At 46.1% G+C, this 21,901-nt stretch overlaps 1 protein-coding gene across 1 annotated transcript; it reads left to right on the top strand.

The window, feature by feature from the left end:
• Nucleotides 1–342: 342 nt before the first annotated feature.
• On the top strand, nucleotides 343–21,148 carry LOC144103958 (Y+L amino acid transporter 2-like). Its single transcript, XM_077636691.1, has 7 exons — nucleotides 343–638; nucleotides 3,357–3,431; nucleotides 9,664–9,765; nucleotides 10,334–10,591; nucleotides 13,984–14,109; nucleotides 15,053–15,149; nucleotides 19,741–21,148. The coding sequence occupies exons 1-7, from the start codon at nucleotides 623–625 to the stop codon at nucleotides 20,513–20,515; spliced, it is 1,449 nt and encodes a 482-aa protein (XP_077492817.1). The 5' UTR covers nucleotides 343–622; the 3' UTR covers nucleotides 20,516–21,148.
• Nucleotides 21,149–21,901: the final 753 nt, after the last annotated feature.

Below are 21,901 nucleotides of genomic sequence, written 5' to 3' on the forward strand. Positions count from 1 at the left end.
GAAGATGCACACTTAGTGAATTGGACAGCGCGATAATTTCCGGAGATTGGTTTAAGGGCAATTTCACAACTGTATAGATTGATAAAATGATCTTTCGCCGAATTAGCTGTCATTTCAAGGTCCTTATTTGCCTTACTAAAAAAATTGCCACTCAGTGTGAGTGTTCAGATATAGGTGCTGACAAAGCACGCCGTGCTAAGAGATTCGCTGCACTGTAGTTTTTATATCGCAGGAACTAAGTTCGCCACAGCTGCGCTTGGGCGTACAATCTCGCAGCTGTTTCCCGTCGGCGAAGTGTACTGGTACGACAGGTCGCAATCTGCCGACATTCCTGTTGTTGGCAGCCTCGCTTCAAAATACTCTTTATGGGTTGTGTGCTCCAGCTTATTCTATCGTGGGACTCTGGGCTGCAAGTCTGACATTCGTGTTTGCAGTTAGATACAATTACTCCTAATAGAGAAGGAATTGTTTTGCGCAGGGGGACCTCTTCAACCAGCACCGTAAAGAATGAATGGGGGCGAGAGAATTATCGGAAGGCTTTTTTGCTAGGTGACGAGGCTGGCAACGGGGCTTAGGATACAAGATCGCAAAGGAAAGGAAGGACTTTCTGCACCAGCTAAACATGGCGGACGAAGAGGGTAAGTGTGAAAAAATGTGTGCCGACTTGCAAGTCACCAGTTGTAAATTTGTAAAAGAGGCACTAGTAAATATTTGCTCTTTCCTGCCAAAGAAGAAGCAAACTTACCTAATATTTAATATTTAGTGTTGGAGAGTGCAGGTATCTAAAGCCTTTCCCTTGTTTTCAGTCAAGGGGCAGCATTGCTTCGTGTGTAACTAATATGAGCTGGACTGCCCTAATTTGTTTTGATAAAAAGGAGCGATTGTTCCGACATTTTTATCACGGTTCGCGAGATCCGACTGCAAAGTTATCTCGGAGACATTACATTGTGCAGAATAGTGTCTGCAAAGCTCTCCTCTACTTTTTATTTTTACTGTGCCAAGGCCTAAGCGCGAAAGTGATATCTTACTGGCATGCCAGTGAGGACCGCCTCCAGGCCGTCCACAAGACGTAGAATAGATTTTTGGGCCACATTTCCGGATGTTACTGGACTTTCTTCGAGAGTCCAGTGCGTACATATATTTATAAATAATGCTTTATGCCAGCAGGTACACTGCCACAATAAAAAATGCATTCGTTCTTCATTATTTTTAGATTTTCGTAGTCCATAGTAAAACTGAGCACTATTTAAAAAATGCAAAAGCTAGTGCAAAACAGGATATTGCCACCTGAAAGCTTTAAGAACATACGTGTCAGCCGATTTGGTGAACAAATTGTATCGTTTATAAAACTCCTAGTGTTTTAGACTTCGTGGTAGAGCTAAGTGTGCTGAATTTGTTGACTGGCCGCAGGCCAGCGCTCTGCTGGATAGGAAATGAATTACAGAGAAAAAATTGAAGTCAGACAAAGGCACTGATTTTGAACTACTGAGAAATTTATAAATATTTGCGACGCTGGACACACACACACACACACACACACACACACACACACACACACACACACACACACACACACACACACACACACACACACACACACACACACACACACACACACACACACACACACACACACACACACACACACACACACACACACACACACACACACACACACACACACACACACACACACACACACACACACACACACACACACACACACACACACACACACACACACACACACACACACACACACACACACACACACACACACACACACACACACACACACACACACACACACACACACACACACACACACACACACACACACACACACACACGCACGCACACGCACACACACACACACACACACACACACACACACACACACACACACACACACACACACACACACACACACACACACACACACACAGACACACACACACACACACACATACACACACACACACACATATATATATATATATATATATATATATATATATATATATATATATATATATATAAACATAGACAAGTATTATACACTAACTGAAGAAGACAGGCAACTCCAATTTGTTGTTGTGAATGGAGTGAAAAAAATTGCAGGAAATTTTAGCACTGACCGCAACCTTGTGCCTTTCATTGGTGCGGCAGGACGGGAGGGTGCAGAGAATAGTTTTTAGTGAACAATTTCAAGGCGTGGCATTCCTTAAGACGTTGAGATAAAAACAAGGCTTTTCTATTCGGAATGATTATTGGTTTACCTGAATTATTATTCATGGCTGTACTTACGGCAGCTTTTTGTAGTTCAAACGAATGAGGGGGTAGGTGGAGGAGGAAAGACAGGGAGGTTAGCCAGACGAATTGCCGGTTTGCTACCCTGCACGGTGAGAAAGGGGTGAGGGGAGAAATAGATGAAGGAGAAAGGACAATTGAAGGAAATTAAAGTCTCTATGCGAAGTCACAGCGTTGAGTAAAGTCACAGCCTATCATGCAGGCCAGAAGTCCTCAAAAAGCGGAGCAGTGCCTTGGAGGCCTTCACCGCCGACGACCGCCGCAGCCAGTGGCCGAGAATTCAAATGAGTGAAAGCACGCAATTATAGCGGGCAATTTTGTTAGTTTGGAAGCGTTTGATATTTTGGGCTTAAAATAGGGAAAAGGAATTTTAACTCGGAATATACAATTGCTTTGAAAAAGTCTGAGTTAACAGAGCAAGCAGTGGCATAGAAGTTGCTTCGTAAGTTATATATGCGTGACTAGCCTCATTAGGAGGAAAGTAATGTTTTTCGTTCCCGAATATTGTGATATCAATACGAAGACACTTGTATAGTGGCGAGATGTATGTACAAAAGGCGTGCATTATTTTTAACTACTCTTACAGGGTAGAGGCACAAAAGTTTTTCTACTGTATTTGGCTTTCGAAGGTTACGCAAGACATTAGCAAACATTAATCACCGCGTGAAATTCGTCGTGAAGTAGGTAACTTCAATTTATTCTCCATATAGTTTCGATTTGACTGGCCGAACAATAGTTGCGAGCTTTCATTTCATTATAACGGTCAATTGTTCACTGGCGGTGAACTGACCACCGGCGAATCCCATGTTTGCTAATGCCATTCGCGTCAATCCAAAGCAGAAACACAGTTAGAACATCTGGTGTCGCCCCCCTCCCCCCCGTTTAAATTATATGCCTTAATGCTCTCCGCCATGTGGTACACCAGGCGATATAGCGTCAATATCGATTATTTGGTCATTTGTGCAGGATGGGTCCTGTTGATTTAAATGCATGTTCAGCCATTATGAAATGTTCTTGAAAGCATGCTGCGCTTTGCTCTTTCGCAGGCCGCACTTACGGCCGTCTCAGAAGGGACATGAATCTGTTCAGCGCTATTGCAGTTGTGGTGGGCAACTGCATTGGTAAGTAAACCATGACAATACCGTAAAGTCACAGTGACGCCGAGAATACTCGCGAAGTCTGTGAATCCTTTAAAGCAAACTATTTAGCGGAGAATTTGTGTTCGCAGAGAACACAAATGCCTCATGATTCAACCGTCCTTTCTTCAACCTTTTGAGAGCCTATACTTCTGACTGCATGGTTAGAAATGATGATTATTTATTAACAGTGCATAGTGTGCTTCTTTGTCTATATGCCTTTGTTTGAGGCATGTACTCTCACAAAGTGTATTTTCATTGTAACCTTGTTTATTTTTACTATATTTTCTTGTTGTAAATTGTAACTTCATCATATTTGCTGATCCTAAGGCATAGTGCTTACTAACAAATTTATGTACCCTCTACTGCTGGGACCGATTCGGTCTGCAGTTTCCTGTAAATAAATAATAAAACAAATAGAAACACGACTCTGACTAAGCGAACTAGCGCTGACCCTCACACTCCTAACAGAGAGAATGCGGCTTACGATTGAACGCTGCGTTGTTATGGCATCAAGCAGTTAACGTTGGTAGACAGGTGTCATAAAGGGTGAAGGAAGCTTCACGACCAACACGGTAGAAATGTAGTCTGACTCGTTAGTGGCTTTTTCACCAATTTGAAAGGATCAAGCGATGAGTCTTTAGGAAGAACCTCACAAAAAGCATACATATAGCAAGCATTTGCTTCTATTCAGTTTACGTACTGACAGATAAAAGAGAACTAACAGACGCAGCATATCTCTTCCACGACATAAAGTCATAATTTTGCGCACGTGGTCCCTGGTACGAGAGCGCATAGTAATCACATTCAATTCCTAGCGGGGCATCCTTTCTACATATGTGACAAATGACGGCATTTTTATCCCCGTGCTCTGCGATAGTTGCGCGAGCCACACCAGCAAGAGCCAGCTGCGCTCAAGGAGCAAAATGTAACTATCACAGAAGCCGTTCTCCACTGTAGGGGGTGTTCCCTTCGACATGACTTCAGTGTACCGAAGTGAGGAATCACGTGTTGACTATCTTTTTAGTGAGAATATTCTCCAGGTTGCCTCGGAGGTCGGCGTTCTCTAAAGTGTGCTCTCGAAGTTTGTATAACATGGTACCAGAATTAAGTCCGTTTATGGTAGAATAGGAATGGGAAGTGGTGCTGTCAAAACAACCACGCCATCACCTTAGAAGAGTCAGAATGGTCCTTTAGTTCAAGACAAGTTTCTTTCGACATGCGACGCCCCGTATATCCTTGATGCAGGTTTCAAACGTTTACTTCACAAAGCAGCCATGAAGTTTTGAGGATTTGGGTATCGCAATATTTGACCCAATATATCGGGTGTCCACCGCCGGTACGTTTTTCTCGCTGTAGAGCTTGTGGATTTGCATCGTTAAACATCAGACTCGAATTCAAAACTTTCTCCTTTTGCAGCAACTCTTAGATGACTTTCCATCCCTCACCACTTCCCTGGTTCACTTTACCTTTCCTTGTTTCGAAGGGCTCATCCGAAGAATACATGTGCCCACTCCGTTCCTTGTAACATATTTCAAATGAATTATCGGAAGGACACGGGAGCATTCCTCGACTAGATTTCACGTTTATGGACCATTCCAAAAGTGGACATCCCTCTTCAATGGACTTTTTTACTACACTGCTGTAGCACATGAATGCACCATATGCTGCAGATGGCTTTTTCACGTTCCTTTGCCACGTTCCTTTGCCCGGACACTTTCCTTTGCCTGGACACTTCCAAGCTTCTCTCTACTGTGGAAGTGGCGAGCGAGCCATTTCTCCTGTCCGGCAATACGGATATCCTCACTGATGGTTAGGCCACCTTTCGCGCATTGATGTAACTATCTTCCGGTGCCTGGCATAAAAGACCATCGGTTAGATACCGAATTGTCACCTTTTTGGCATGTTAGCTTTGAATGGAATCCTTCGCACTGTAAAAATACACAGAACGAGATGCCTTATTTCATCAAGCGCGTTGTTTCACTGCGAAGTGTAACTTAGTGCTCAAGACTGCGTTACATCTCCGATATCAGTCGTCTTGATTGGAGCGCTCCTTTCAACGGGGCTACATCCAGCACATGTGTCTAAAAAGATTGCTTATGTTCGCTATACGTCCCCTTTTGACAAAAGTAACCGAGCAACAGGTTTTTGCTTCTCAGCCGTATGACGGAGTCTTTACGGCACTCCTAAAGACCGAAAATGACGGAACGTGAGGACAAGGGTTTTCCTTAATTTACGTATATTAAGAGTTTAAAGGCTGCCATAAATGATTAGCTACGCGGCTAAGAAACCAGCCATCACCGCCCGGTTACTTTTGGCAAAGGTGGTTCACTGCTGGATTGAAACAGGCCTAGTGAAGCGGAGAGCGTAATGCACCCTCAGGCATAGCAAATAATACATAAGCGGCTACTCTCACAGCCTTTCAGTTGGCGGACTGATTTAGTAGACTTGCCAGGAAATAAACATTTGACTGTGGCATCATCTTTCCTAGTCTGAAATCTGCTGAAGATGTAGCGCACTACGTCTCTTGCCGTGAAAGACGGAAAATTGCTCGTTCATGTTTTCCAGTGGATTAAAGAAACATGAAACACTTTGAATGCAGGACTTTATTCAACACTCCCATGCCTTGCGGGCACAAGAAAACATACTATTGGGCAGGATTCTTCGCGTTATGTTCGCAGAAGTTCCACAAAAATAAACGCGCGTCGTAGCAAAGCTTTTTGAGTTATTTAGCGGACACTGCCTTTCTCATGCAGTTCTGGTATATATATTTCTTTTGTGGCTATGAGACAGGCTAAACAGTTTTCGATATAAATATTATAGGCTATTCCACCCTACGCAGTGACATAACAGACATCATCCTGCAGCCTGTTTCCCGGATTTTGTGGAGCTTTGGTTCACCGCAATAGCCAAGTTTGTCACACGATAGTTTTGAAGGTCATCTTCGTCTGTGTGATTGTGATACATAATAAAAATATCGATTACATTCCACGCTAGCGAAAATCCTATGGCTGTAATATTTCTTTCATTTCTTATTTCTATTGTGGAACGTTTCAGAGAGCGCAACTATTGTTACTGAAGCTTTATTTTGCCGACAGTTTCTGGAATGGTAACCTTTTCTTGAAGACTGGCTTACAGAAGCGAAATGCAATGGCGCAGTAATTGTCTCACATATGTCGGTGGACACCCGAACCGCGCCGCAAGGGAAGGGAGGAAAGTGGGAGTGAAAAAAGAAAGGAAGAAAGATGTGCCATAGTGGGGGATTGCCTTATCTCCGCTTTCGTCATTTTCATGTGCCCAGTGTCTGTGTTTGTCTTAGATGCTACCGTTGCGAGAGCTATTGCGTGGTACGTTATAGGGTCTCTTGATGTCACTCTGAAGTGTGTTGCTGTTCCTAAAATAACATTAATTTTTTTCTATGCCTTTATATTCAGGGAACTGCATTATGTAAACTTGCCTTTGCAAAGAGAATGCCGTTCCCGGAAGTACTGGCGACATTAATCTTAATTATGAACAGTCGTTTTTGTTGTAACGTAACCAACTACTAGCCGCATGCCCCTGAATAACGAGCAGTCGTTTTTATCGTAACGTTAAACCAAAAACGAATGTCTGTAATTTAAGGTCAAGTCCCCAGTAATTGCGGGAACGGTATTCTGTTCGTGAAGGCAGGTTTACATAATGCGGTAGCGTTAGAAGGCACAGAAGATGCGAGGAGGTATGCTCCTCGCAATCGCAACGCACTTGTGAATCTCTCTATTCCTCTCTCTGTCTGTCTGTCTCTCTCTCTCTCTCTCTCTTTATATATCTGTTGTTTTTTTGTGGAGGGCGGGGTGATAGCAGGTGTCTCGGCGGAAATGTCAGTGGAAGTGTGGTTTATTCGCACGTCGGAGCCACTGTTGTGAATATATTTACCGTGTGTTGTCTAATTGTACGTGTACTTATGGTCGGCTCCGCATTATCATTTATAATATAGTTCCGCCACGTGTGTTTGTTTTCTTACTATTTTCGATGATTTATAATGGTCACTCATGCATGTGTGAGCTGCGTAGTATGTTGTGCAATATAAGTTCTACAGGTGCCTTTGTTTTCTTTTTATTTTCGATGATCTGTGAAACACAGGCTCGCGTACATGTAACTGAATGATTGGGAACTCATTTTAGTCTTGTATTATTTTTAGAGGTTCATTGTCTCCAGCACTGCTACTGATAACCTCACAGTATAATTACAGGACACTGCGTGTAACCCAGCTTTTCTGATGAAGGCCGGTTGCGAGGCCGAAGCGTCATTGTTCCTTTATAACGTGTGATTTTTGTTAAATTTGCTCCTAAAGAAGCTCTCGGATGCTTTGTTCAAAGTTATGCGTTTCGATGGAGGCGAAACGCAGAAGGTGCTCGTGGGCTTTGCGATGTCAGCGCACGAACAAGGTCCCCAGGAGGTCGAAATTATTCCGGAGCCCTCCACTAAGGTACCTCTTTCTACCTTTCTTCTTTCACTCTCTCCTTTATCGCTTCCCCTAAGGCGCAGTTCGGGTGTCCACCGAGATATTTGAGACAGTTACTGCGTAAATTCTTTTTCCTGAACAGGAGTTTTCATTTTACCCGATACGGGCAGCCCACTCTGACCCGGCGGCGCCTCACTGGAGGTTTACCTCCGGCCACGCTGACGGCCGTCCTTGATGTTTCTATTCTTTTTCGGTGCGTTTGTTTGTCTGTGTTCATATTCGTGCTCTTCTCTTTGAGTTCTTTTCTCATTTCTGTGTTTGTCTTAGGCCACGCCGCGGTGGCTCAGTGGTTAGGGCGCTCGACTACTGATCCGGAGTTCCCGGGTTCGAACCCGACCGCGGCGGCTGCGTTTTTATGGAGGAAAAACGCTAAGGCCCCCGTGTGCTGTGCGATGTCAGTGCACGTTAAAGATCCCCAGGTGGTCGAAATTATTCCGCAGCCCTCCACTACGGCACCTCTTCTTCCTTTCTTCTTTCACTCCCTCCTTTATCCCTTCCCTTACGGCGCGGTTCAATTGTCCAACGATATATGAGACAGATACTGCGCCATTTCCTTTCCCCCTAAAACCAATTTTTATTATTATTATTTGTCTTAGCTGCGACCACTCTGAGAGCTTTTGTGTGGTTTGGTATAGGGACACTTGCCCTCACGCTCAAGTGCGTTCCGAGGGAGGAGATCATACCAATAATAATAATAATCGGTTTTGGGGGAAAGGACATAGCGCAGTATCTGTCTCATATATCGTTGGACACCTGAACCGCGCCATAAGGGAAGGGGAAAGGAGGGAGTGAAAGAAGAAAGGAAGAAAGAGGTGCCGTAGTGGAGGGCTCCGGAATAATTTCGACCACCTGGGGATCTTTAACGTGCACTGACATCGCACAGCACACGGGCGCCTTAGCGTTTTTCCTCCATAAAAACGCAGCCGCCGCGGTCGGGTTCGAACCCGGGAACTCCGGATCAGATCATACCATTTCTTTTGTTCTGCGCCTTTATAATAATTAAACTAAATCTTATAAACTAGCTTCCGCCACGATGGCAATGGCCTCCACTCTATATGTTGGTGGTTAATGCGCTCGGCTGCTAACCAGAAAGACGAGGGTTCGATCCCGGCCGCGGCGGTCGAGTTTCGATGGAGTCGAATTTCTAGAGGCCCGTGAACTGTGCGATGTCAGTACAGGTTAAGGAACCCCAGGTGATCGAAATTTTCGGAACCCTTCGCTACGGCGTCCTTCATAGCCTGAGTTGCTTTGGCACGTTTCAAACATCTATAAACCAAACGGAATGCCATTCCAGAAACTGACGGCAAAATAAACCTTATAGACGGAAAGTCGAGCATGTCGAAACGTTGTGCTATGTTGGCTCGTTGAAACCTTCACTGAACAATAATATATATTAACAACGATGCAAACGAAATACATGTAATATTGTAATAAATAAGTTGCTCTGGCGACTGCGTGCTATAGCGGCGAAGACAACATGACGAAGCGCATTTAATCCGGTGACCACTAGTTTCATTACCAAAATTTATGTGTTTAACCCGCAGTAGTGATTTAGTAAAGAGCAGGTCTTGCTTTCGCGGGTTCCACTGTGTGGCGTTCGCAAGGCGTCGCCGCTGCTGGCCGTGTCTGGTTCTGTACTGCTCGTTGTGAGCGACACTGTCAAATATACAATATGAGAACTGATTGCAAATACTTCCTTTGTTGCGTGCATTGCAGGAGCTGGAATCTTCATCACGCCGAGCATTGTTTATATGAATTCAGGATCTGTCGGCGTCGACCTTTTGATATGGGTTACAGCGGGAGTGGCTTCATTAACCCGTAAGTCGGCAAATGCATAATAAAATAGTTGTGGAAATTAGGACAAAAAAATGGTGGAATAACTTTCAGTTCTCTTTTGCAGCCTCAACTGTGATAGATAGTCCTGAACCAGGTTTTTTTTTTATAAGTATCTACTGTGATACTGAAAGGGACACCACCGGTGTTGAATGCGCCACTAAAAAGGAGGAGCTTCCGTCCGAAATTCTGTCTAAATCGGTAGCTAGCGCTAAATCGATGCATACGTCACGTAACCCCCCCCCCCCCCTCCCCGGTCTTTTGAATTAGTTTTAGCCAGCATAGGCGCTTTGGACCTCTCTCTTTGTTTTTCCGTTGCAACAATACCCCTTATATTTTTGACCGCACAAAATCTCGCTTAGACACATCAATTTCGCGCTAGCAAAGACCTTATAATAACCGCATATTCATGCGTTGTCTAAGGCTTGTCGAAAAGCGTTTCTACCATAGTATCAGTTTTGTCATGCCTGATCCAAGCGCGAGCCTGATATCATTCAGCAAAATTATATCATTTCCGATGACTCTGTATGAAGCGGCGTTTTGAACATTCCAGACGGACTTTGCAATGCCGAACTGGGCACGACCATGCCTTCTGCCGGCGGACCGTACGATTACATGAAAGTCAGCTTTAAGTCGCTAGGAATTATGGGGGACATGATTTGTTCCCTTTACGCCTGGTGCTTCCTCTTGGCGGAACCCATGGGTACAACATTGCACGCCCTGACCTTCACGAGTTACTGCCTGAGCGTGGTGTACGGAAGTTTTACACCGCCATATGTGGTGACCATCCTGGTGACTGTGGCAGTAATCGGTGAGTTTTCACGCTAATGTGCGGGCGCTCTTTTCAAATGCGTTTTTTGAACTGAACCGCTGGAGGGTGGGGGAAGAGGGTCACATCAGTTTTTATGGCGCGGAAGCAGCTGATGCAGCTCTCACCAAGCACAAAGCTCAGCTTGTCTGTCGTTTGCGTTATCCTAAGTTTCATTTTTAAGCATGCAGTTCTTGCAGTTTTTTTTCATCCCCACTTGATTTTAGGAGAAAATGCAATTACAGATTTCCGTGCGTGTTGAAATTCCGTTGGTGGGCAATACTATTGTGAGCTACCGCTTGTAATTCGAGAATGACCGGCGCACAACCCCCGCTTCCGAAAACAGAGAGAAGCAATCACGATTACAGGTAGCTACTTAAGAATTCAAGGGGCCCTTTGTTGACCTAAAGTGCGATGAGGCGAAAGCCTTTATCGTGGTGTTGCTGCTTGTACCACTGATGTGTGGTTAAAATGTTGATTAAGTACACAATTGTTTGTGAATCTTAAATGCTGGAGACACTGGAGGGCATATGGGAGGCATCCATCCGATTCGACGCCTTTCCTCAAACACTCTCCAGCGTCATAGACAAAGAGAACAACACATGCGTTGGCAGGAAGCACCGTAGTTGTTATCACGCTCGGCTGTGGAACGGCAGGATGGTGGTTTGAATCCCACCGTGCAAAAATATTTTTTTTTTCTTATCGAGTTGCTTGATGTACCGGACGCCGGAAAAATTCATGGCCGCGAGCATGGGCCATTAAATGCTTTCGCCTTAATGCGTAAGCGAAAGTGCGCGACCAGCAGTGACACTAATTCTCCGCCGGCACGGAAGCAACAACACTGGACGCGGTTGAAAGCGAATAGGGGAGACAGGAGCACGGTGTCATGCTCGAGTGCCGAAAAACCGGTGTTGTGCGTTGAAGGCGATCGGTGATGGTGTGCGAGGGCGCAACCCGACTATTAACAGGAAATGTTTCTTATTTCACCATGTCATCATCATCATCAGCCTTACTACACCCACTGCAGGGCAAAGGCCTCTCCCATGTCTCTCCAATTAACCCTGTCCTTTGCCAGCTGCATCCACCCTTTTTGCCTGCCAACTTCTTAATCTCATCCGCCCACCTAACCTTCTGCCGCCCCCTGTATGGCCCGAGGAAGTGGAGGAGAGACTTGTCGCACAAGCCAGTGGTCAGGACTGTATTTATGCGGAGAACTTCATCACCAAGACAAACAGATACAAGGCAGTAGTGCTGTTAGGAGCGGTGCTCGATCGCATTCTTGTTGGGCCACTTCGATGTGGACGCGGGCAAGTCAGCGTCACTGGCTATCCCGGAAGAAAACTGGTCAGCCAGAGACGGGGATGGAGAGACGGGAGTAAAGAAGGTGGCATAAAAGGTGGGGGAGGGAACACGTCCACAAACCAAGAACAAACGGCTGTATATTCAGTGGTGTGCAGCAAAAAGAATTATACGCAAAGATAACAATACGCTCATTATTGTTCCAGTTCTTATAGTCAGCGCCGGTTTACATTTGCGTCGTGTCGACCAACGCACGACTAGAACTCGCAAAGAGGCCGTTGTTCTATGGAGGATAGCAACTTGAAGTCTTGTGAACGGTGCTGGCGGCATGAGGTAGCTCATCTAGGATATGCTACTACGAACGAAATGTCTTCCCTGTGACCGCTAATTATACACGTTGAGCATCATGGAACAAGATTATTACATGAAAAAAAAAACGCTGCAAAACTCCGTCTTCGCGACGTTGTTGCGCAGGCAGTATTAAGGCGTTTGTGGGAATCGTCTAAGCGGTGGAAGGAACTGCTCTAGTATAATCATCGGGGCAGTCGGTAGCGTCTTCGCTGCATAACCTGACAAAGGCCTGGGGATTGCGCTGGCAGCTATATTGACGGTCAGGGCTGGGGCAGCCGCAGGAGTAGTGGTGGGCTGCGGTGGTGAGCAGGTTCCGGTACCCTTCTAAGTAATTGTTGGCGGTAGACTCAGGCGACGACCCGAACGTAACTCCAGGAGGCTGAAAGACGTGTCCAAAAGTGAGGGGTTTAATTTCGAAGCGCCCCTCCTCCACTTGCGAGCCATCCTTTGAAAGGACGTTTTTTTATCGAGAACAAGCGGGCACACACCGCGCTTCCGAGAACAGAATAACGATTGCGATCACAGTTGAAAGTTGTGAATGTTCGCGCACCGCCCTCAAAATAAAATGATTACATCATTACAATATCTACAACAACACTCTCTTTTACATGTCATAATTTTTGTAATTACCGAATGCAGATGGTTTCAAATAAAACAAGACACCTTCGACAACATGTACTCGGCTACATGACCCGAGATGGAGATGCGTCGGTAATATTAACGCGCAGACGATGCCGCATTCACCTTCAGTTAAACTTCCACAAACTCACTTGATGGCTATGATCGCGATGTTAAGCTGTGACTCCATTCAAGGAAGACATCAATTAGGTAAACACAGGCGTCACATTTCTTGTACTTCAAGCCAACATTCCACAAGACATTGATGTGAACGTAATGCTTGGCGCGCACAGCCGTAGTGTTGTCCTCGATAATGCCTTATATTGTTTCCCAAATCGGCTGACGTTTTGCAGAGAATCCAAACATTAAATGTTCCGTAATTTTAAGCAATTATCTGAACGCCGGCAACATACCGTAAAGATTTCGCTCAAATATGTGGATCTAGAGACCTCCAAAAGGCATTCTTATAGAAGAAATGAGGATTGGGCGAGTTGGTGTTTGATCCATCGTGTTAAAGACCAGCGCTTAAGAACACCGACAGAGGCCGAGACGAGACACAACGAAGGCGCTGATTCTTGTATGCTTGTACGTACGCGCGAAGGCTTAACTTGAACGCACAAAACTTCTATAACTTCATTGAAACAAGTGTAAACAAATCATGAGCTACAGTGTTTCTCTGCCAGTCTTCATTAGTTGTGTTGTCTTGCATGTGCGCAAGGCATTCCTATTTTAAGAACCATACGCGACTCGTGCGATAAACTCTAACGTCGTCTTGCTTCGTTTGTCCGTGTCTCTAGCAGTTCTGTAAACCGCATATGCCCATGGTGCTGAGCAGAATTTGTTATTATACACAAATAGCTTTGCAAAAATAAATATATAAAAGACGACATCCATAGAAACTCATTTTTTAGAGCAGTTCTCTCTAGAAAATAATCGCTCACTGCAGTTTGGTAGTATTCTAGATCCATTTGCCAAAAGTGACACGCTCCACGCAAAAGTCTTTGCGAACGTACGCACCTATGCCACAAAATATATTGAAATGCAAGCTTAACAAGAATGCCTTCATGCAGATGTGAAGGAAGCAGGTGTCGAGGCCTTGTTACTAATATGAGCCTTTTTGGTTTCAGAACTTTCAGCAGCTGTTAATACATTCTCGCTGAAGGTGTCTATGAAGGTCCAGAACTATTTGTTTGTCGTCAAACTTGGAGTTCTATTTTCAATAATTATCACCGGAATCGTATGGAGCTTTCGAAGTGAGTAATACCTGTTGTTGCTTTTAACGCGCACGAGATTCAACAGAAATTCAAAATAAAAACCTTCGAGTCTTCATGACTGCGCTTAACATGCACGCTTTAATTATATAGGGTGTTTCACCTAAGACTTTATGCAGTTTTTTACAAATAGGCTTTTTGATTTAAAACAGCGCTTTTTCTGGTATAGCGTTGTCAGCCGTGTGGCACGTCAGAGTACAGCTAAGCTGCGATAAATAGCAGGCTGGTTAACCAATACTAAATAGTGAACTTTTTAACTATTGCTTTTAGGCTCCTTTCGAATAAAAGGCGTGAGCCCACAGTAAGTAATATCTATATCAGTCTTCAGAATTTCGAAAACGCCATTGCCCATCGCCGTTGCGGCGCTGTGGCCCAACAACTTTAGGCTACATCGCGCCAAATTGCATCTGCTTTCGAGAAACTTGCTGGCAAAACAACCTCTCTAGTGCGCGTAACTCATCGAAATAGCCTGATTTTGTTGGGTCACAGCAACAAAACGTTGGAGGCAAAACGCTAGGTAAGTCGCCCGTGTGCTGTGCGATGTCAGTGCACGTTTAAGATCACCAGGTGGTCGAAACTATTCCGGAGCCCTCCACTACGGCACCTCTTTCTTCCTTTCTTCTTTCACTCCCACCTTTATCCCTTCTCTTACTGCGCGGTTCAGGTGTCCAACGATATATGAGAGAGATACTGCGCCATTTCCTTTCCCTAAAGACCAATTATTATTAGTATTGTTGGGTCACAGCGGGGAAAGTAAATGCGTTTTCTAAATAAATAAAAAATACATAAACTAAATAAAAAATATGGATGTTTTTAACCATGAAACAGTATTTTAAAAGACTTAAGTGAAGCTCAGGCACAAAAACACCAAGCGCTGCCTCTTGCTGGTGATTAAATGGCTTTGTCGATGCGACTTTTTTTCCAGCGCCATTTCCATTTGATAGATTTTCATTCAAGAGTGACACAACGCCCGGGAGGGCACTGCAAGCGTTGTCTGTCGCTATGTTCACTGGGGCTGGAAGGTAAAGTCACTGTTCCTCTAATTTTTAAGTTGATCATTGAAAAATAGATAAGACGACATGAGATGATGGCGTACCTTCTAGCTGCTGTTCAAGTTGTTTCGACCATAACTTTTTAAAATCAATAAAAGGTGGAGATCAGCTGACAAAGAGTAATGATTTCTAAATATAAAAAAATCAGTCATTTAAGCATGAATTCACCACGGCTTTGTACCAATTCAGCCAGTTTAATCATTTTCTGAAGACATGAAAGATTCTTCATCAGCATATTGATCTTCCTAGCGTAATCTTCTGTCTTCCGGTATGTGTAGCATGTTTTTAGCGGAACTAATCTGTTGCTTCAGAAGTATTGCACCTCAGTATTATTTGCCGAATGATCAACTGAGCAAACAAGATTATTATCGTTTGTGTCACTGGAAACCTCTTTTGCTGAACTGCTCCGCTCGTCTCCAATTTTCGTGTCGCTGACAATCGGCGATGGGAATGCTTTAGATATACGCTGTTTTTAATCTATCCGCATGTACAGTGTACACGTAAATAAATTCCCACAAGCGAACCTTCCGTGGCACGTGGAAAGAGCGATTCCAGGCGCCCCTGCCACGCAAGCCAAAAAAGCGACTGAATCGCCACGCCATTTCTATTGCTACTGCACAGGAGAGCTAGTTATAAAATAACCGTTCGCTATTGCTCATTGCATCTCCGCCGCTTGTTTTGGTTTACGGGTGTTGAAAGTCACAAATCGACTCAGGCCATGTCAGGGACGTGCACTGACATCGTACAGTACATGCGCCTCTAGAACTTCGCCTCTATCGAAACTGGGCCGCCGCGACTGGGATCAAACCCGCGTATTTTGGGTCAGCAGTCGAGTGCCATAACCACTGAGCCACCGCGGCGGCGTATCACCGCTGCTCTGCACTGCTTGTTTGGCGGCCACGCCTGAATTCGGACGCAAGTTCACGTGTTGCCTGCTTGTCATAAGCAGCTGAATCTGCGGGTAGCGACAATATAAAAAAGAACACTTAAGTACGTAGCCTCAGAGCGTCGCAAACGCTGCCACCGAGAACCGACGAGAAAGGGGGGCACCAGACGCTTGCGCAGGAAGAGCGTCCGCCTGTGTTTGCTGCGCATGTCTCTTTGCCGCCCATTCCGCTTCTCTAAGCGCGGAAGCCACGCGCTGTCGTGTTCACTTTTATACTGCCGCGGCCTGTACTTCCTGAATCGCTCCTTAACCAGACGCTTAGCTGGCAAGACTGGCAGAATGCCTTATCGGCCTTCAGGTGCATAAGAGTGCTGCCGCATTCATATGGCCGGAACGCTTGCGCATTCCAGCAGCAGTAAAGCTCATTCTCGCTTATGGCGGGCAACCCTGTGAAGCGGGACTCTCCGCGCGGTCTTTATACACGAGGTAAGTGCCCCTCACAATACCCCAGCCACTGAAGAGGAGGTGTGAACGGCCCCGCCACAGTTTTTTCGCAATAGCGCAACGTTGTTTATCGCAATTTCCTCGCTGAGGAAGGGGTTCACTAGTGGGAGTTTCTCTTCCTGCACACTGTACTGGTACTAGAAATACACAGTGACTCGGTAACCTGGCGGCATCACGCAATAACACACGTCAAGGTGGCTCAATGTAGGACGCTAGAAGTGCCATCAGCCACAAAAGTTTGCACGATCTACGATGCGTGGCGGAGTGATCGAAAAAAAAAACTGCATTGCTGCGCCATCTGCCCTTACAAGCATGGTGTCGAGGTTCCCTCACGGCACTGCCGCGCTAGACGTGCCGTGAGCCTAGTCACCCGCTCTCCAATTGATGTTGCTCGCACTTGGTTCTAGACAGTTATCGAGCCCCGCATTCGTGATCCATGTTAAGTGACCTCATGTGTGCGCTAGCACGTCCCGTTTCATTTCAATTTCGGTTCTAGGCTAAGGATTCGAGGTCAGGCTTCAGGTGAACATCGGCGAAATCGCTGATTGGGGACATTATTGGTAGCGCACTTCTAAATTCTTGAGACCCCTTCACGCACCTTAGGAGGGTACTGCAACAGCAGTGTGTTCTGACTCCACTGCACACGGATGGAAGTTGATGACGACGACGACATGCAATGCATAGCTTGCGGAAGAAAGTTAAACACGATGGGTCATTGGCTGCGGCATTTTCTAAATCGTTTATGTAATAGAACGTATTTTTAGTGTAATAAATACTATGTTAAAAAATTGACTGCAGTTTAGCCCTGGTTAAACCTGGAGTGACGCGATAGCTACAGCTGGCCGAGTGCAACTTGCTCAGTTGAATTGCAGTCAGTCTTTCGCCGCTACGTTTCTTTGGGCGTTCTTCATCTTCGTCCCTCTTGACACGGCGCATGCGCACAGATGTAGCTCGGTTTCGCCGGCGCGCCGTGCCGCCAGCAGCAGCTGCTTCGCACCACGTGGCTGGTCACTTGACCAACTACGTGATCATCCACAGCGCCGCGCCGCCGGCAGCTGCACTGCAAAACGTGAAAACCACGTGACAGCGTGGCGGCGCAGTCACAGGGGGGCGGCGCCGCCACGCTGAAGGCTCGAAACGCTACCGTACTGTAGCTATCGCTACAAAAAAGTTTGCGAGAGCGCAGTGTTCTTGTGCAGTGGCCAGCGAAGGTTATGTGTTCGCGCCGTCACGGGTTCGAAGTTGAGGCGTGGCGCAGACGTGGCCACATTTGTTTTATTTCTGAAGATATAGCTTGCTTCAAACACTCTACGGGTTTTTTTCGAGATTGAAGCCTTAGTGCTAGTGCACTAAAATACACGTGCGTCGGCTCATGCGGAGCTGGACAGCTTCCCGCGTCGTTCCTAGGCCCATAAACTCAGCCTCATGGAAGCAGTTGCGAGATCCGCAGTCAGTTCCATCCAGAACTGGGATGTCGGTGTAAAACGCGCCGCCAAACGGGCACATTGAGCATGTGAATGTCCCCGTTTCACGTGGCTGGACCTTCCACGTCCCACTCGGAGGCAAAAGAGCATGGTGACAGCAGTCATGGGAAAACCGCATGTGGTGCGTGGCACAGCTGCCAAGGCTGAGCAGGACCTTTTTTTTATTTTCGCCATATCATGGTTAAAGTGAACAAGCCACAGAGCAAATAGGTCGTAGGTCACCGACATCCTTCCTGTAACCTTATGCCCAGGGTACATCGTCGAAGAGCCTGAAGGCTGCTATGCTCTCCGCCATAGCAGGTGTTGCCTCTCAAAGCGTGCAGTTGTACGACACGATCCGGGAAAAGAACAATATTTCAACGGCATTGCACGTGTGCCATCGTGTTCGCTGTGCTCTTTTCAAGTACAACAGCGACGGTATTATGGGTGCCAGCAGACGCTTTTCTGTGTCCGCGCTTGCAGGAACCGGGAGATATTTAACTGCAATGGCGTGTTTACGGTGCCTCCTCGTTTGAAGTAACCGAGTCGTGCGACCGGGGTGTTTCTGAGATACAGCATCGCTGCTAGAATGGATATTAGGGCGAAAGCCTTTAATGGTTCATACTCGCGGCCGCGACTCTGTCCGACCGATGTCGCGCTCTTCAGCAACTCGATAAGAAAAAAAAATCATTGTGCACGATGGCATTCGAACCACCATCCCTCCGTTCCGCAGCCGGACGTGCTAACCACTACGTTACTTCTTGCCAACGCATATGTAGTTCGCCTTGTCTAGGACGCTGGATAGTGTTCGCGGATAGGCATCGAATCAGACAGATGCCGCCCAAACGCCCTCCAGTGTCTCCAGCATTTAAGATTTACAAACAGTTGTGTACTTAATCGACTTCTTAACCACACATCAGTGACACAAGCAGCAACATCACGCTAAACTCTTTCGCCTCATCACACTTTAGGTCAGTAAAGGGCCCCCTGAATTTTTTGTAGCGATGGCTACATTACGGTAGCAATTCGAGCCTTCAGCGTGGCGGCGCCGCCACCCTGTGGCTGCGCCGCCATACTGTCACGTGGGGCGGAGCAGCTGCCGGCGGCGTAGCGCCGTGGCTGATCACGTGGTTCGTCACGTGGTTGGTCACGTGACCAAGTTACACTCAGCCAGCGGTAGCTATCGCGTCACTCCAAGTTTAGCCAGAGATAAACCACCGCCCATTTTTTTCATGCTAGCTCCACCCTGGTTCGTAATAAGTAAACGTTCGTTGTAACTGCAGCCGCTACAAGTGGGATGGACTGAATTTTGGTAGCATTAAAATAATTTGTTATAGAGAAAGCACTGTTTACTAGGAATCATGAAAAAGGCGAGGCGTGTCTGAAGCTTCTCTGATACGTGTAAAATTAAAATGAATATTACCGTGACAGGGCCTCAACATGCGGCGGAGCGAAGATATCAGCTGAGCTGGCAGCTTCATGAGAGCACTATGCTATGGCCGCAGCCGATCGCCCCTAGTGTTAAACTGCAACGCACTCTCGCGCTGTGCATTGCACGTCGTCGTCTTCATCAAATTCCATATGTGCGCAAAAGTACCATGAGAGAAAAAGGGAAAATCAACTTTCACACAATATTTCGTTCTTAGAAATGCTAAACCGCCACAATTTTTTTAACGTTCACTGGTTTCTACCTTCTTGTCGCTTACAGTACGCCGATTTGCTGCATGGCTGAAGAAATGTCTAATCCCGGCCGGATAATCCCGAGATCACTTTTGGGTGGCCTTTTCCTGGTCATCTCTCTTCACGTCCTCACGAACATGGCATACTTCATCGTCTTAGACCCGCAAAGGCTGACGAGCTCGGAGGCGACGGCCTTCACATTTGCCCGGCCAACGTGGGGAGTTGCAGGTGAAGTCCTGGTGCCCGTCATCGTCTGCATCTGCACCTTCGGAACCATGAGCGCCGCCTGCCTCACCGGCAGTCGGTTGCTCCTGGCCACGGCGCGCAACAAGCATCTGCCCGAGATGCTCTCTTTAATCACCACCAGTTCTTCCCTGCCTGTGGTCGCCATAATATGTAGGACGTGTCTCGCCATATTGTTCACCCTCACAGGTTCGGTCGAATTCCTCGCCAAAGGATTCGTGGGTGTCATATCATTCATGAACGTCTTGACGATGTTCGCCATGCTCAAGTGGCGCGGTCACGTTCAGGACACTTCCAGGACATTCAGAGTGCCCACAGTTCTCATTTTCATCAACATTGGAATACTCAGTTTGCTTACTGTCATTCCGCTCTTGGGAGGCAGAGAAGTGACCGAGTATTTAGTGACGCTATGCTTCTGCTTGCTCGGTATGCCTGCGTTCTGCGTCTTCAGGGCGCTGGGTAGGACGAACGCTGCGGTCTTTGCTTTTACCTGTTTGCAAAAGCTTTTTCTGTCCGTGCCGTGCACCCCTTTCAATAAAATAGAGCGTGGACGTTCATGATAGGTCACGCATAACTTTCGTAATACGTGGCGGCACTGTGTAAATAAGAGGGTTTTGTTTCCTTTGAAAAAACAAACAAACAAACAAAGGCAGGGGCAACTCAAACAGTGCGAAACTTCATTGGAGTGCGCAATTACGAATGCAATCACAAATAATCCTGCCACTGCAATAGTCTAGTAATGTAACAGGATATTAGCCTTTCATATGAAGAAAGCCAACACTCTTCGAAACCAAGAAGCACAATGAAATGGTCCGAACTTCTTTAATCATGGCGATAATTAATGGTAAATTCATTATGTAACTAATTGAAGGTGAACGATAATTGATTATAAAGCAGAACTAAAAACAGCTACATGCTGCCGATGGGATCCGAACTCGCGACCTCCGAATATCGCGTGCGGTGCTCTACCAACTGAGCTACGGCGACAGCGGTCCAATATCGTCCTTTCGGGCGTATTTATGTTCACGTGTAACCCAACCTTGAGAGTGCTCATAAGCGCCACCCTTGTCCATAGTGTAAGATGATGTTTCCAATGAACATTTGCTGTTTAGCGAGACATTTTCATTTTTAAAAATTTTTCATATTCGGAGCAGTGAGATTCAAGGTTAATATAACCTGAGGGAACTAAAATTAGAGCGCATGCAGGGCACTTCTTGTGGTGTAAGCCAAGGCATTAAAGAAACGTGGTTCTCCGCGCACAAGCGAAAAAAAACGTACATATTTTGCAGTGACGTTACAGCACTCAGATTATTTCTTAAATTTTCTTTGCTAAAATATGAAGTGGGTTAAGAAATCGGCGACCGTGTTTTAATGAGAAAGCACTACTTTTTGTTTGTATGAAGCTTGACCTTGAGGGTTACCTAGGCCAAGCCATAAACAAAGAAATAAATAAAATACCACCGCCACTGAGTTTGAACTCGCGGCGGCGCGGACAGATCAGCTTCTCTGTCCATTGCACGAGAGCACTTTGCTATCGCCACACTAGATGGCGCATCGTGTTAAACTCCAACACACTCCCCCGCTGTGCATTGCACATCGTCGTTTTCATCAACTAATACTACTACCGGACTAATATCTTCGCCAGACCTGCCGGTGACCCAGCAAAGCAAAACCATGAGCCAACCAGGATAAACACATGCTTTCACTCGTGATTTCACTGTCTACTAGATTTAACTGTGCTAAAACCCCACCATATTTTTTTGTAGCCATACAAATAGCTACTGAATTTGAGGAAGACGCGAGAAACAGAAAAACCCGCATGGCTGGCGCCTTGCTAGACTATACTGCGGCGCTCTCAACCATGTTGTGAATGGACTAAGCGTGCACGCTGATGTGCCGAAGTGAGCAGCCGGCGTTGATTTCGACGGGGTGAACTACGACTCACA

This window comes from Amblyomma americanum, chromosome 9 (assembly GCF_052857255.1).
Source record: "Amblyomma americanum isolate KBUSLIRL-KWMA chromosome 9, ASM5285725v1, whole genome shotgun sequence".
Classification (NCBI taxonomy): domain Eukaryota; kingdom Metazoa; phylum Arthropoda; class Arachnida; order Ixodida; family Ixodidae; genus Amblyomma; species Amblyomma americanum.